At 38.8% G+C, this 15,927-nt stretch overlaps 1 protein-coding gene and 1 pseudogene across 1 annotated transcript in view; both read left to right on the top strand.

The window, feature by feature from the left end:
* The window catches only part of MIGA1 (mitoguardin 1), an 89,267-nt gene that overhangs the window by 59,541 nt on the left and 13,799 nt on the right, over positions 1–15,927 (top strand). The window contains exons 9-10 of the mRNA XM_028102595.2: positions 15,188–15,306; positions 15,564–15,636. Of these exons, the coding sequence (XP_027958396.1) occupies positions 15,188–15,306; positions 15,564–15,636 (192 nt within the window). The remainder of the gene's footprint in view (positions 1–15,187; positions 15,307–15,563; positions 15,637–15,927) is intronic.
* On the top strand, positions 3,490–4,010 carry LOC114208514 (alpha-ketoglutarate dehydrogenase component 4 pseudogene; annotated as a pseudogene).

Raw genomic sequence — 15,927 nt, 5'->3', positions numbered from 1 at the left:
TCTGTTCTGGTTTTTTGGTGGAGATATATATATATACATACATACATATATGTATGTGTGTGTGTGTGTGTATGGTATTTTTATATATGGCATATATGTGTGTGTGTGCGTGTATATATATATATATATATATATATATATATATATATATATGGCATCATGTCATTTGCAAATAGTGACAGTTTTGCTTCTTCCTTACCAACTTGGATGCCTTTTACTTCTTTTTCTTGTCTGATTGCTATGGCTAGGACTTGCAGTAGTATGTTGAACAAAGGTGGTGAAAGTGGACATCCTTGTCTTGTTTTTTTTTTTTTAAGATTTTATTTATTTGACAGAGCACAAGCAGGGGGAGTGACAGGCAGAGGGAGAGGGAGAAGCAGGCTCCCCGCAGAGCAGGGAGCCCGATGCGGGGCTCGATCTCAAGACCCTGGGAATCATGACCCGAGCTGAAGGCAGTTGTTTAACCAACTGAGCCACCCAGCCGCCCCTCCTTGTCTTGTTCTTGATCTTAGGGAAAAAGCTCTCAGTTTTTCAGCTTTGAGTATGATGTTACCTATTATATATGGTCTTAATTATGTTGAGGTATTTTCCCTCTAAACTTACTTTGTTGAGGGTTTTTATCATGAATCCATATTCTAATTTGTCAAAACTTTTTCTGTATCCATTGAAATGATCATATGGTTTTTATCCTTTCTCTTTTTGATGTATTGTATCATGTTGATTTACTTGTGAATATTGGGCCACCCTTGCATCCTGGGAATACACCCGACTTGATCATGGTGAATGATTTTTTAAAGGTATTGTTGGATTCGGTTTGCTAATAAAAACGTTGGGGATTTTTGCATCTATGTTCATTACAGATATTGACCTGTAGTTCTCTTTTTTGTATTGACTATCTGGTTTTGGTATCAGGGTAATGTAAGCCTCATAAAATGAATTTGGAGGCTTTCCTTCCTCTTCTATTTTTTTGGAATATTTTGAGAAGAGTAAGTATTACCTCTTCTTTCAAATGTTTGATAGAATTCAACTGAAGCCATCTGGTCCTAACCCTTTTGTTGATTGGGAGTTTTTTGATTAGTGATTCAGTGTCATTGCTGGTAATTGGTCTGTTCAAATTTTCTGTTTCTTCTTGATTCAGTTTTGGAAGGTTATATGTTTTTAGGAATTTATCCATATCTTTTAGGTTGTCCAATTTGTTGGCATATAATTTTTCATAATATTCTCTTGTAATCTTTTGTATTTCTGTGGTGTTGGTTGTCATTTCTCCTCTCTCCTTTCTTTTATTTGAGTCTTTTTTTTTTTTTTTTAATGGGTCTGGCTAAAGGTTTATCCATTTTGTTGATCTTTTAAAAGAGCCAGCTCCTGGTTTCATTAATCTGTTCTGTTGTTTTTTTAGTTTCTATTTCATTTATTTTTGTTCTAATCTTTATTATTTCCTTTCTTCTACTGGTGTTACACTTTGTTCTTCTTTTCATAGCTCCAGTAGGTGTAAGGTCAGGTTATTTGAGATATTTCTTGCTTCTTGAGTTATGCCTATATTGCTATAAATTTCCCTCTTACAACAGATTTTGCTTCATCCCAAAGATTTTGGACCATTTTGCTTTCATTTTCATTTGTCTCCATATATTTTTTTATTTCATCTTTGATTTCTTAGTTGACCCATTCATTGTTTAGTATCATGTTACTTAACCTCTGTATGTGTGTTATTTCTAGATTTTTTCTTTTTTTTTTTCCTGGATTTTTTCTTATTGTTGATTTCTAGTTTCAAAACATTATGGTTGGAAAAGATGTATGTTATGACTTTGATTTTTTTAATTTGTTGAGGCTTGTTTTGTGACCTAATATGTGATCTATTCTGGAGAATGTTCATTTGTACTTGAAAAGAATATATATTCTGTTTTAGGATGGTTCTGAATATATCTGTTAGATTCATCTTTTCCAATGTGTCATTGAAAGCCACTGTTTCCTTGTTTTCTTTTTGGATGATCTATCCATTGATGTAAGTGGGGTGTTAAAGTCCCCTACTATTATTGTATTACTGTCGATCATTTCATTTATGTTTGTTATTAGCTGCTTTTTGTATCTGGGTGCTCCCATGTTGGGTGCATAAAAATTTACTATTGTTTTATCTTCTTATTGAATTGTTCTCTTTATGATTACATAGTGTCCTTCTTGTTCTCTTCTAACAGTCTTTTTTTTAAGTCTGTTCTGTCGGGGTGCCTGAGTGGCACAATCGGTTAAGCATCTGACTCTTAGTTTCACCTCAGGTCTTCATCTCAGCGTCATGAGATTGAACTGTCTTGTCGGCCTCCATGCTCAGCACAGAATCCACTTGAGATTCTCTCTCCCTCTCCCCCTTCTGCTCATGCTCTCTCTCTCTCTAAAATAAATAAATATTTCTTTTAAAATCTATTTTGTCTGGGGCGCCTGGCTGGCTCATTCGGTAGAGCATATAACTCTTGATTTCAGGGTCATGAGTTCAAGCCCGACTTTGGGCATAGAACTTACTTTTAAAAAAAATAAAGTCAGTTTGTCCAATGGAAGTATTGCTCGCCTGGCTTTTTTTCCCCCTTCCCTTTGCATGATAAATAGCTCCTCCATCCATTCACTTTCAATCTGAATGTGTTTTTTGGTCTGAAATGAGTCTCTCGTAGGCAGCATACATTTGGGTCTTGCTTTTGTATCCATTCTATCACCCTGCATCTTTTGATTGGAGGGTTTAGTCCATTTACATTCAAAGTAATTATTGATAGGTATGTACTTATTGCCATTTTGTTATTTTATGGTTGTTTTTGTAGTTCTTCTCTGTTCCTTTCTTCTCTTCCTCTTTTCTCTCACGGATTGCTGGTTTTATGTAGTGATATATTTGGATTCCATTCTCTGTATTTTTTGCATGTGTATTACCAGTTTTTGATTTGTGGTTACTGTTAGTTTTGTAATCACATCTTATGCATAGAGTAGTCCATATTAAGTTGATGGTCACTAAAGTTTGAACCCATTCTTGTCTCCCCCCCAGCATTTTAAGCATAGGGTGTCATAGGTTATATCCTTTTATTTTGTGAGTCACTTGATTGAATTTTATAAGCATACTTATTTTTACTGTTTTTGTGCTCCCTACTTTTCTTATTCCTGCATATGGTCTTTCCACTCAAAGAGTCCCTTTTAACATTTCTTGTATGGTTGAATTAGTGGTTACAAATTCTTTTAACTTTTGTTTGTCTGGGAACTCTTTATCTCCTTCAATTCTGAATGATACCCTTACTGGATAGAGTATTCTTTGTTCCAGGTTTGTTTTTGTTTTTTGTTTTTTCTTTCAACACTTTGAATATATCATGGCACTCCCTCTGGCCTGCAAAGTTTCTGGTGAAAAATCAGCTGATAGCCTTATGGGGTTTCCCTTGTATGTAACTGTTTTATTTTCTTTCGCTGCTTTAAAAATTCTCTCCGTATCTCAGAGCGCCCCGGAAACTGCTGCCACATCCTGGGGTCATGATGGGCAGTAAGATGGCGTCTGCCAGCAGGGTCTTTCAGGTAGTCAAGCCACATACTCCATTAATAAGGTTCCCTGACAGAAGAGACAATCCTAAACCTAACATATCAGAAGTTTTGAGATCAGCAGGACTACCGTCTCACTCTTCTTCAATTTCACAGCATTCTAAGGGAAGTAAATCCCCAGATTTGCGGGTGCATCAGGGTCCACCAGACACTGCAGAAATAATAAAAACATTACCTCAGAAATACAGAAGGAAACTTGTATCTCAAGAAGAAATTGAATTTATCCAACGTGGAGGTCCAGAATAATCACTGACAGTGTGGCTGCTGTTTGTTATCAGACAGAAGACTAGTCTTTACAATAAAGGACTTCCAAAATGGCACATGAGAAATTATATAGTAAATAACTTGAATAAATACTCTGCAAAAAAAAAAAAAGAAATCTAGAAAATTTAGATGGACAATTGTATCTCCTAATATATGTATCTTGGTCAGCTTCTCCACAAGCTTACCTAATTGTTTATATGCTTATTAAAGTATACATTTAAAAAAAATAAAAAATAAAAAAAAATAAAAATTCTCTCTTTATCTCTACTCTTTGCCATTTTAATTACTATATATCTTGGTGTGGGCCTCCTTGGGAAGATCTTATTGGGGGCTCTCTGTGTCTCCTGGATCTGGATGTCTGTTTCCTTCCCCAGATTCAGGAAGTTTTCAGCTACTATTTCTTCAGATACATTTTCTACCTCCTTTTTCTTTCTCCTTCTGGGAACCTTATAATGTAAATGTTATTATGCTTGATGGTGTTGCTGAGTTCCCTTTGTCTATTTTCATTTATTATTATTATTTTTTCTCTCTCCTCTTCAGCTTGATGGCTTTCCATTATTCTATCTTCCAGGTCACTGATTTGTTCTTCTGCTTCCTCTAGTCTAGTATTTATTCCATCTACTGTATTTTTAGTTTCAGTTATTGAGTTCTTCATCTCTGAGTGTTTGTTTTGTTTTGTTTTCTGTCTCTTTGTTGAGGGTCTCAGTGAGATTCTCCATTCTTTCTCAAGTCCAGTGAGTATCTTTATGGCCATTACTTTAAATTCTCTTTCAGGCATATTACTTATCTCCTTTTCACTTAGCTCACTTGCTGTGATTTTGTCTTGTTCTTTCATTTGGGACATATTCCTCTGTGACCTCATTTTGTCTAACTCTCTGCATATATTTCTTTGTCTAAGTCAGCTGTATCTCCTGCCCTTAAAAATAGTGGGCTCATGAAAAAGGGGTCTAGTGTCCTACAGTGCAGTGTCCCCTGGTGCTTCAGGGTTGTCTCTATGTGTTTCATGTGCCCAGCTATTGTGGCTGAGCCGCTTTTGCCTTCAGTCCAGTTGTCTAAAGTGGTTCTCTTTGCCTGTTGTGGGCAGGACATGGTCCTTGTGTTTTTCTTTCTTTTAATTTTATTTTATTATGCTAATCACCATACATTACATCATTAGTTTTTGATGTAGTGTTCCATGATTCATTGTTTGTGTATAACACCCAGTGCTCCATTCAGTATGTGCCCTCTTTAATACCCATCACCAGGCTAACCAATCTCCCCACCCCCCTCCCCTCTAGAACCCTCAGTTTGTTTCTCATGGTCCCTGTGTTTTTAATGGGCCAGTTTGGGGCCACCTTGGGCTTGAGTTGAGTCAGAGCAGGTGTATGTTGGAGATGCAGTAGCCCTGAACTGCAGGGTACTTTCCCTGTGTTTTCCCCGAGAAGCTTTCACTTTGGGGCAGGTCCTGCAGTCAGACATGGAGTCTGTTCCCAGTCCACTGCTATCTTTCCCCAGTCCACTGTGCTGGAGCCACATTTGGACTGTTATGTGTAGTTATTTTTCTTTCCAAGGCTGGAGTCACTTTGGAGTGGTGCTGGCCCCTGTCAGGGCTGCTTGCCAGGCTTAGAACATCACTTTGGAAGGGCTCCATTCAAGTGTGTATTGAAGGGGAGAGGACCACAGGAGAAATCAGGGGCAGAAGTGGTGTGTTAGCAAGGTTTGTGCAGTTCTGCTATGGGAGGAGACTTGGATGAAAGCCTAGCAGGAGAGGGTATGTCTACAGGAGAACACCAGGGCAGGGTGTACTGTTAGCAAGTTATTTGTCAAATATTAGTGCTTCACTGGTTACTGCAGGTATCCGTGTATCTAGGCTGGGTGGTGGGGCAGGGAAATAGTGTTCGCCAGCTCCTTTGTTCCTGGAGAATTCTCCCAAAGGTCCCCGCCTCTCCAGCACATGCTCTGAGATTAGTAAACAAATCTCCCTCCCATATATCCCAGGCATTTTTCAAATTGCTGTTTCTATGCTGTATCTCAGTGGGGCTATTTGTTGTGGTGCCTCTTTAAGAGTGGGGACTCAGGGCGCCTGGGTGGCTCAGATGGTTAAGCGTCTGCCTTCGGCTCAGGTCATGATCCTGGGGTCCTGGGATCGAGTCCCGCATCAGGCTCCCTGCTCCTTGGGAGCCTGCTTCTCCCTCAGCCTCTCTCTCTCTCTCTCTCTCTCTCTGTCTGTCTCTCATGAATAAATAAATAAAATCTTTAAAAAAAAAAAAAAAGAGTGGGGACTCAGTTTTCTGTCTTCCTCTGGCTCGTACAGAACCAAGCCTGCTGATTTTTGAAGTTCCAAGTGTTAAGCTCCACCAATTGTTAAGAACTTGTAAAATTTGGATCAAAGCCTCTGGTTGTCTTACTCTGAAGGTTCAGGTGGTTCGAGTGCTTGGTGTAAGGGTCTTTTTCTCTTCCCTCTCTGCACTGTGGTGTCCCTACCTCTCATGAACAGCCCTGTGGGTCCATTTAGCTCCTGACTGTAACTCTGCTCTTCCTACCCACTTTGATGTGGCTCCTTCTTTACATTTAGCTTTGGAGAGTTTGTTCAGCCAGTCTTCAGTCAGTTTTTGGGTTACTTACACTGATGTGAGTATTATTTAGTTGTATCCCTGGGATGAAATGAGCTTAGGATCTTCTTACTCTGCCATGTTCCTCTTAATTTCTCTTTCTGATTGATTGTTGTGAGTGTATAGAAAGGCAACTAATTTTTTTACATTGCTTTTGTATCCTGCAACTTTACCACATTTGTTTATATTCTAACAGTTTTTTGGTAGTCTTTTAAGAGTCTCTCTATATAGGATTATATCATGTGCAGACAGAAACAATTTTACTTTTTTCTTTCCAATTTGGATGCCTTTTTTTCTTTGCCTTGCCTGATTGCTCTGGCTAGAACTTAAGTGCTATGTTGAATAGGAGTGGTAAGAGTGGGCACTCTTATCTTGGTCTTAGGGGAAAAGCTTTCAGTCTTTCACTGTTGAGTACGATACTAACTATGGCCTTTATTTTTTTTTTTAAGATTTTATTTATTTATTTGACAGAGAGAGACAGTGAGAGCAGGAACACAAGCAGGGGGAGTGGGAGAGGGAGAAGCAGGCTTCCCGCTGAGCAGGGAGCCCGATGTGGGACTCAATCCCAGGACCCTGGGATCATGACCTGAGCTGAAGGCAGACGCTTAATGACTGAGCCACCCAAGCGCCCTAACTATGGCCTTTATTGAGGTACATTTTTTCTGTACCAAATTTATTGAGAGTTTTTAACATAAAAGGATGTTCTATTTTGTCAAATACTTTTTATCTTTCTGTTCTGTGGATACTTATATCCTAGATGATTTATAAGGAGAATTGCTACTCACTTTGCATTTTTCTGCTGTGAGGAATGTTATACCTAATTTGTCCAGTTTCCTTATAATATGCAACTTTAAAAAATATTTTGCCAAGTGTTCATTATACTTACTTTGTTGTTTAAGTTACAGAGGTTTGATAGAAAGAATCCTTATGGAAAACAAAATACATGAAAACCACAAGAAGGGGTCAATATTTGAGAAACATCTTAGGAATGCTTCTAGGGTATAAATGTATGATCTTGGAATGTGAATATTCCAAAATAAGTTCTTTTCTAAGAAATGTTTGTTAAATTATTTTTAATTACATTTATTATATGCCAGATACTTAAATTAGAGAAAACCATTTTAACGAAGAAAGTTATTAAGAAAATAAGATGTGAACTCCTTGGGAAGTTAAACAGTTTGTGAAGATTTGAAAGATTTACTCAGAATTACCAGAAAGATTTCTTGCCTATTTAGATTAAGGAAATCCTGGCATAGGCTTTTTTCTAAGCTAGGTCAGTGATTTGTGAAAGTGATTAACAAGATTTTCCTATATAAGCTTTGCCAAACATTGGTTTGGAACTACAGCTTTCTTTCTCTGAAAAGTCTTTTTTTAAATAATAGCTTTACTGAGAAATAGCCCACATACTATAAAATTCATGTTTTAAAAGTGTACACTTCAGAGGCGCCTGGGTGGTTCAGTTGTTAAGTGTCTGCCTTCGGCTCAGGTCATGATCCCAGGGATCGAGCCCCGCATCAGGCTCCCTGTTCTGCAGGAAGCCTGCTTCTCCCTCTCCCACTCCCCCTCTCACTGTGTCTCGCTCTGTCAAATAAATAAATAAAAATCTTTTTAAAAAAAGTGTACACTTCGGTGGATTTTAGTGTACTCACAGAGTTGTGCTACCAGTAACACTTTCTACTTCCAGAACATTTTTTTATCACCCCAAAAAGAAACCCCCACCTTTTAGTAATCACACCCTGTTCTCTCCTACCCCCCGCCCTTGGCAAGTACTGATCTACCTCTGTCTCTGTGGATTTGCCTATTCTGGACATTTCATATAAATAGAATCAGACAATATGTGACCTTTTGGTTTGATGTTCTTTCGCTTAGCATAATGTTTTCAAGTTCTGAAAGATCTTTTTTATGTTAGGATACTGCTGCACTGAGTGCTTCTAGCTCTCCCATCTGTTAAAGAGATTGTCATTTAATAGGTAGAAACTAATACTGCAAAGAGTAATTTTTAGCTGTGGATTCAGTTTTTCTTAGAATTAACACTCTGCAGCATGTATATGTGTTTAATATATAAATTGTAGAGTGCTCTTTATTTTTTTTTAAAGATTTTATTTTATTTATTTGAGTGAGAGAGAGAGAGCACATGAAGGGGGGAGGGTCAGAGGGAGAAGCAGACTCCCTACTGAGCAGGGAGCCCAACGTGGGACTCGATCCCAGGACTCCAGGATTATGACCTGAGCCGAAGGCAGTCGTTTAGCCAACTGAGCCACCCAGGGGCCCCTAGAGTGCTCTTTAAAGAGAAAATTTGAGGAGCACCTGGGTGGCTTAGTTTGTTAAGTGTCTTATTTGAGAGAGAGAGAGAGAAAGAGAGAGAGTGTGCATGCACGAGCTAGGGAGAGGGGCGGAGGGAAAAGAAGAAGCAGAGCAGGGAGCCTGGTGTGGATTCAATCCCAGGACCCCAATACCATGATCTGAGCTGAAAGCAGACACTTAACCAACTGAGCCACCCAGGCCTAAGTGTTGGACTCTTGATTTAGGCTCAGGTCATGATCTCAGGGTCATGAGATTGGCCCCCATTGGTCTCTGTACTGGGTATGGAGTCTGCTTGAGATTCTCTCCCCCTCTAAAAAAAAAAAAAATGAGAGAAAATTTTATTTCTTATAATCCAGATACTTCTACTTATACACTAAATGGAAGCTTGAAGATCTTTTTATTTTTTTTTAATTTTTTTGTTTTTTTACAATATTTATTTGAGAGAGCAAGTGTGAGAGCACGGGGTTGGGGAGGGGCAGAGGAAGAGAGACAGAATCTCAAGCAGACTCCCCACTGAGCTTGGAGCCAGATGTAGGGCTTGATCCCATGACCCTGAGATCATGACCGTAGCAGAAAGCAAGAGTCTGGCACTCAACCAATTGAGCCACCCAGGTGCCCCTTGAAAAGCTTTTTAATACCCACCTCTCTGACTTGATAGCACTTGTTGATAGCAATCCAAAATAATACACTAATTATAATATGCAAAATGACAAGGAAAAATATTTAGAATAATAATAATCTGAAAAGGGAGAGCTGTATCTGCCATTTCATATTTCTGTTTCCTGAATTGTCTTCCTTCCTCTGGGGTCAATTTTGTCTGTCTTGGGCTTTCATTCTTGTACTGATGGTTTTCTTCTCAAATTTGAAAGCTTAATTGGTGACTGGATTGATATTCTTAGATAGATTGTGTGGGTTTGCAGTGTTTTATAATGTTTGTCTTTCCCATGAACAGGAAGACTAACTGGACTCCGTTTACTTCTTTGAGGTCTGTTGATTGGTAGGCTTTTCTTTAGGATAATGGTCTGGAAATAGCCTAGTAGGCAGGATGTACCTCCATACAGAATGAAAAAGGCCTTATTCTGGGAAGCCCATTCCTCACCCTAGCCGACTTACTCTCCCCAGCAAGCCGGGTAACTTTTTTCTTTTTTGAGCGGGAGAGTGGGGTGGGGTGGGGGGCAGAGGGAGAGAGAGAATCCCAAGCAGGCTTCACACCCAGTGCAAAGTCCAACGTGGGACTTAATCCCACCACTCACGATCATGACCTGAGCTGAACTCAAGAGTCCATTGCTTCCCCAGATAATTTTTATTTTTTTTTTTAAAAAGATTTTATTTATTTATTTGACAGAGAGAGACACAGCAAGAGAGGGAACACAAGCAGGGGGAATGGGAGAGGGAGAAGCAGGCTTCCTACAGAGCAGGGAGCCCGATGTGGGGCTCGATCCCAGGGTCCTGGGATCATGACCTGAGCCGAAGGTAGACACTTAATGACTGAGCCACCCAGGTGCCCTGTAAGCTTATTTTAAAAGACTTATTTGGGGGCACCTGGGTGGCTCAGTCAGTTGAGCATCCAGCTCTTGGTTTTGGTTCAGGTAATGATCTCATGGGTTGTGGGATCGAGCCCCCTACCTCCCGCCATCAGGCTCTGCTCTGCACTCAGCGGGGAATCTGCTTCAAGATTCTTTCTCTCTACTCCCCCCCGCCACACACACACACAGGCACACATGCATGTGTATGCTGTCTCTCTCTCTCTCTCTCTTTCAAATAAATAATTCTTTAAAAAAGAGAGACTTATTTAAATGATTGCTTCAGTGAAACCAGCAATAAGCAAGGTATTCCAATAAATAAGAGGCTTGACTCTGGAATCTCTCATTGTTGGATTTATTCATTTCTTATTAATATAAATTATTTTACGTAGAAAGTTTAATTGGAGTCCCACTTTCCTCCTTAAGATTTTTCCCTACTAGCATGTGAACATAAATCCTATTTGTGTTGATAGTGGTACAAAACTTTAAACTATTTAATATCTAAAGAATTTCTAAGTTATTTTAAAATGTATTCATTTTTTTAAACCTCAGAAGCACATTGCCTTTAGCATAATATGTTTTCCTTAAAATATGGGGGAAATATTAAAGCAGAGAATATATAATATCAGATATTGTCATTTCTGTTTACCTTTTTTTTTTGCCTCTGACCTAATAGCCATATTTATACTATCTTAAATATTGCTGATGCTTAAACTTCTTTCTCCTTGGGTTTTTGGAGAAGGCTGATGGGGGAGTGTAATTTGATATTTAAGAGTATAAGCTCTGGAATAAATGCCTGGGTTTAAGTTGGTTGTGGTCACAACATTTGGTTGTGGGACTTGGGGCAAGTTCCTGCTAATATGAATCTCTGTTTCTTTATCTGTAAAATGTGGATAATAACAGTACCTACTTTATGAATTGTTTTAAAGATTAAATCAAATTATCAAGTTAACACATTTAGCACAGCACTGGGTGCATATGAAGTGTCAAAACCACAGCATGGAGAAATACTTCTAGAATGATAGAGTAACAGTCTCCAAAAATCTCCTCCATAAAAGCAATGAAAACACTGGCAAGAATTGTCAAAATCAAAATTTTAAGAACTCTGAATGTTAATGAAAGATATTTCAGAAATTCAAGGGGCTTTTTATTTCAAGAAAAATGGTTGAATCTCCCTAACAACAGTGAACTTTGTGGATTTTTAACTTGATCTGTTCCCATCCCCCTCTCTTCCATAGGCTTGAAAACCAAAAATCTCACAACTGTGGAAACTGCAAAAACCAGGCCTGACAACCACTAAAAGAAACTTAATGATTTTGGAGTTTCACAAAATTATATTTTGACCTATATGGCAGCTCCCTGCAAAGTTCCATTCTCAGGACTTAATCTTTATTTGATCTGATATAGAGCTTGCTCCAAAGGAAAGTCCTATCCCTGTGGCCTTTGTTGAAAACAATCAGTGGCAGTTGTTTAACATTGTAGCTACCTGAGGTGGTGATACCAGTGAGGGCTAATAAGAGGCTGACCAAAAAACTTAAAAGGAAAAATTGGGCAATGAGATTTTAACAGGGAGCTTTGAAAAGTTCCAACATATTCCTGGGAATCTAGAAGGGCACAGGCATGTGCAGGATTGTACATATGTCCAGAAAAGACTATAGAAGTCCCTGACTCCTCACCTCTGGATGACCTTGATGTTCTGCATGAGCAGGGAGTAAAAGTTAAGGCAGAAAAGTGGGGGAAAAAATGATTAATTGGAATTTATCAAAAGTAAAAACTTTTGTGGTTCAAAGGACACCAACAAGAAAGTGAAAAAACAGATTGGGAGAAATATTTGTAAATCATGTGTCTTATAAAGACACATATCCAGAATATATAATGAATGGTTATAACTCAACAGTAAATGGACAAATAACCCAATTTAAAAATGGGCAAAGGCTGGGTGGCTCAGTTGTTAAGCGTCTTGCCTTCTTCGGCTCTGGTCACGATCCCAGGGTCCTGGGATCAAGCCCCGCATCGGGCTCCCTGCTCTGTGGGAAGTCTGCTTCTCCCTCTCCCACTCCCCCTGCTTATGTTCCCTCTCTCACTGTGTTTCTGTCTGTCAAATAAATAAATAAAATCTTTAAAAAAAAAATGGGCAAAGGATTTGAATAAGCATTTCTCCAAAGAAGATAAATAGAGGCCAGTAAGGAGATGAAAGATGTTTTTAATTATAGAGTGGCTATAATGTAAAGAATGGATAATAATAGGGGCGCCTGGGCAGCTCAGTCCATTAAGTGTCTGCCTTTAGCTCATGTGATGATCTCAGGGTCCTGGGATTAAGCCCCTTCAGCTCCTTGCTCAGCAGGGAGTCTGCTTCTCCCTCTACCCTGCCCCCTGCTTGTGCACTTGTATGCTTGTGCTCTCTCTCTCTCAAATAAATAAAAAGTCTTTTAAAAATATAATAATTATTGGTGAGGGTGTGAAAAAAATCTAAATCATTGTACATCACTAGTGGGAGTGGAGCATGGTATAGCCTCTCTGCCAAACAATTTGGCAATGGGGCTCTTGGGTGGCTTATCAGCTCTTGATTTTGGCTCAGGTCATGATCTCAGCGTTGGGAGATCGAGCCCCATGTCGGAATCCACACCCTGCTTAAGATTCTCTCTCTCTGGGCGCCTGGGTGGCTCAGTTGGTTAAGCGACTGCCTTCGGCTCAGGTCATGATCCTTGAGTCCCGGGATCGAGTCCCGCATCGGGCTCCCTGCTCAGCGGGGAGTCTGCTTCTCCCTCTGACCCTCTTCCTTCTCTCGTGCTCTCTATCTCTCATTCTCTCTCTCTCAAATAAATAAATAAAATCTTAAAAACAAAACAAAACAAAACAAAAAAGATTCTCTCTCTCTCTCCCTCTCAAGACAAAAATTAAGAAAAAAATGTTAAACATAGAGTAACCATCTGACCCTTCCTCTTTTAGGTGTATACTCAAGAGAATTGAAAATATTAAAAACTTTTACACAAATGTTCAAAGCAGCCTTATTCATGATAATCAAAAGTGGAAACAACCTAAATGAGGTTGAGGAATAGATAAAAAAAAAGGAAGTGGTATATCTATATAATTCGGCCATAAAAAAGAATGAAGTACTGATACCAGCTACATCATAGATGAACCTTGAAAACACTATGCTAAGTGAAAGAAACCAGACACAAAAGGCCACATACTGTTTGTAAACATGAAGTTTCCAAAGTAGGAAACTCCAGAGACTGAGAATAGATTAGTTTCCAGGGGCTAGAGAGAAGGGGAAATGGGGATGACCGATGATGGGTAAGGGAGTTCCTGTTGGAGTGGTAAAAATATTCTGGAACTAAAAGTTGGTGCTAATTGCAAAACCCTGTGAATATGCTAAAAAAAAAACCCTGAATTGTATGCTTAAAAGGATGAATTTTATAGTATGTGAATTATATCTCAATAAAGCTATTTAAAAAAAAAGAAGATATTACTCAGCCATCAAAAAAATGAAGTCTTGCCATTTGCAATGGTGTGGATGGAACGAAGAGGGTATTACTCTAAGCGAAATAAGTCAGTCAGAGAAAGACAATTATATGATCTCCCTGATATGTGGAATTTAAGAAACAAGGCAGAGGATCATAGGGGAAGAGAGGAAAAAATGAAACAAGATGAAACCAGAGAGGGAGACAAACCGTAAGAGACTCTTAATCACAGGAAACAAACTGAGGGTTGCTGGAGTGGTGGGGGGTGGGAGGGATGGGGTGGCTGGGTGATGGACATTGGGGAGGGTATGTGCTATGGTGAGCGCTGTGAATTGTAAAAGATTGATGAACCACAGACCTGTACCTCTGAAACCAGTAATACGTTATATGTTAATTAATTGAATTTAAATTTTAAAAAATGTTTATTAAAAATAAACCAAAAAACCCCACAGAAAAAACAGGGGCACCTGGGTGGCTCAGTTGGTTCAGCGTCCAACTCTTGATTTCGGCTCAGATCATGATCTCCAGGTCCTAAGACTGAGCCCTGCATCGGGCTCACACTCAGTGCTGAGTCTTCTTGTCCCTCTCGCTCCCCCTCTGTGCCAGCTCCCTCCCCATCCTACTTCCAGCTTGCATGCCAGCATGCTAGTGTGCATGTGTGCACGTGCACACAGGTACTCTCTCTCTCTCTCTCAAATAAATAAAATCTTAAAAAAAAAAAAAAATGCAGGGGCACCTGGCTGGCTGAGTTGGTAGAGCATGCAACTCTTGATTTTGGGATTGTGAGTTCAAGCCCCACATTGAGTGCAACGATTACTTAAAAATTTTAAAAAAATCTTAACAAAAAAAACAAAAACCCCTACAGCGTGCTATTTAAATGGATCATCTGGTATTGAAAAATAAAAATCACTCCAAAGCTTTCTTGCTTAGCTGGCTACTCTATAGTGTTTGCAGTTGTTATTTTTTAATGAATTGTCAGAAGACTGGAATTTCATCTGTAGCGTTGTTATGCTAGCCAGAGGTGCATGAGTATTTTTCAGTTATACAAAGGTTAGTCAGAGCTGGCTATGAGAAAAAATTCCTTAGAATTGGCCAAACTGAGATTGCAGTATTTTTGTAGGAAGTTTTACTCCATTTGCAATTGTGAGTTCTAATACTTTGAAGCATTCGTTGGATGATAAAATCCTTCCCTTTTTTTCCCCTCAATGCTTCATCTTCAGTTATTCTTACTGAACTATAAGATACTGCTTTTCTGTGTATCCTATGGATTTAAGCTGTTGAATTCAAAAGCTTGTTACAAAGTTTTACTCATTTTTACAACTGAATTTTGAAATAAAGTGAAGTTAGAGCTCAGTAGCTGTAAAATCTTATGGAATGATTTTTATGGTTTAATCAAATTGAGTATGTTTTGATGTTAGCAAGATCCTATTTTCTAAGTTTTTCTTCTTATATCAGTGTAATCTGTTGTAACCCACTGTATTCTTAGCTTGCAGAACACAGAGAAGGACGACATGCTTACAGTCTAGAGTCTCTCTGCCACTGCCCTTTTTATGAAGAAGCCATGCATTTAGTTGAAGAAGGGAAAATTTACTCAAGAGTGCTTAGGTACCATTTCAGTTATGCTTTTGTTTATGAAAAATATTAAGGTGCTGTTGCTATGTTGGTGTAATATTTATTAAAGATGTTTATGAAAATGGGGGAAATGTCTTTTAGGCTCAAAAATTTTTTTACATTTTTGTCATTATTGAAAAGACATGTGTTTTATATTAAGGTCCTGAGGTTAAGCCTTATTTGAGTCCAAATTTGTAGTGGGCTTGATCTTGAATGCAGTTTAACAGTTGTCTTCCCTGTTTATTACATAGAACTGAAATGTTGGAGTGCCTAGGAGACAGTGATTTTCTTGCCAAACTTCACTGTATTCGACAGGCTTTTCAGGTATTTTTTTTTTAACATTAAGTGACTTCACCTAGCCACTCATCCCCACCCTCATGCTATAGAGTCCAGCTGAATATAAACAGGACAGCTCTTTGCTCTTATTATCCTTATTTTTAATGGCAAGTATAAAATCTACTAAGTTTATTTTTCCTGCCTGCTAGTTCCTTCATTTGTCTTTGTCCTCTGTCATGGCTTCCCAGGTCCACCACACTTTGTTAAACAGGGTGTTCTGATGCTGGAAATGGCTGCTTAAAATAAAAATCCGCTTATTATCAATTAGTATGCTTTCTA

Source organism: Eumetopias jubatus, unplaced genomic scaffold (assembly GCF_037043125.1).
Source record: "Eumetopias jubatus isolate StellerSeaLion01/CBP00866 unplaced genomic scaffold, mEumJub1_p1.0 scaffold_4, whole genome shotgun sequence".
Lineage (NCBI taxonomy): Eukaryota > Metazoa > Chordata > Mammalia > Carnivora > Otariidae > Eumetopias > Eumetopias jubatus.
Note: the sequence above shows the minus strand (reverse complement) of the source record. Positions and strands in the feature narration are given on the sequence as shown.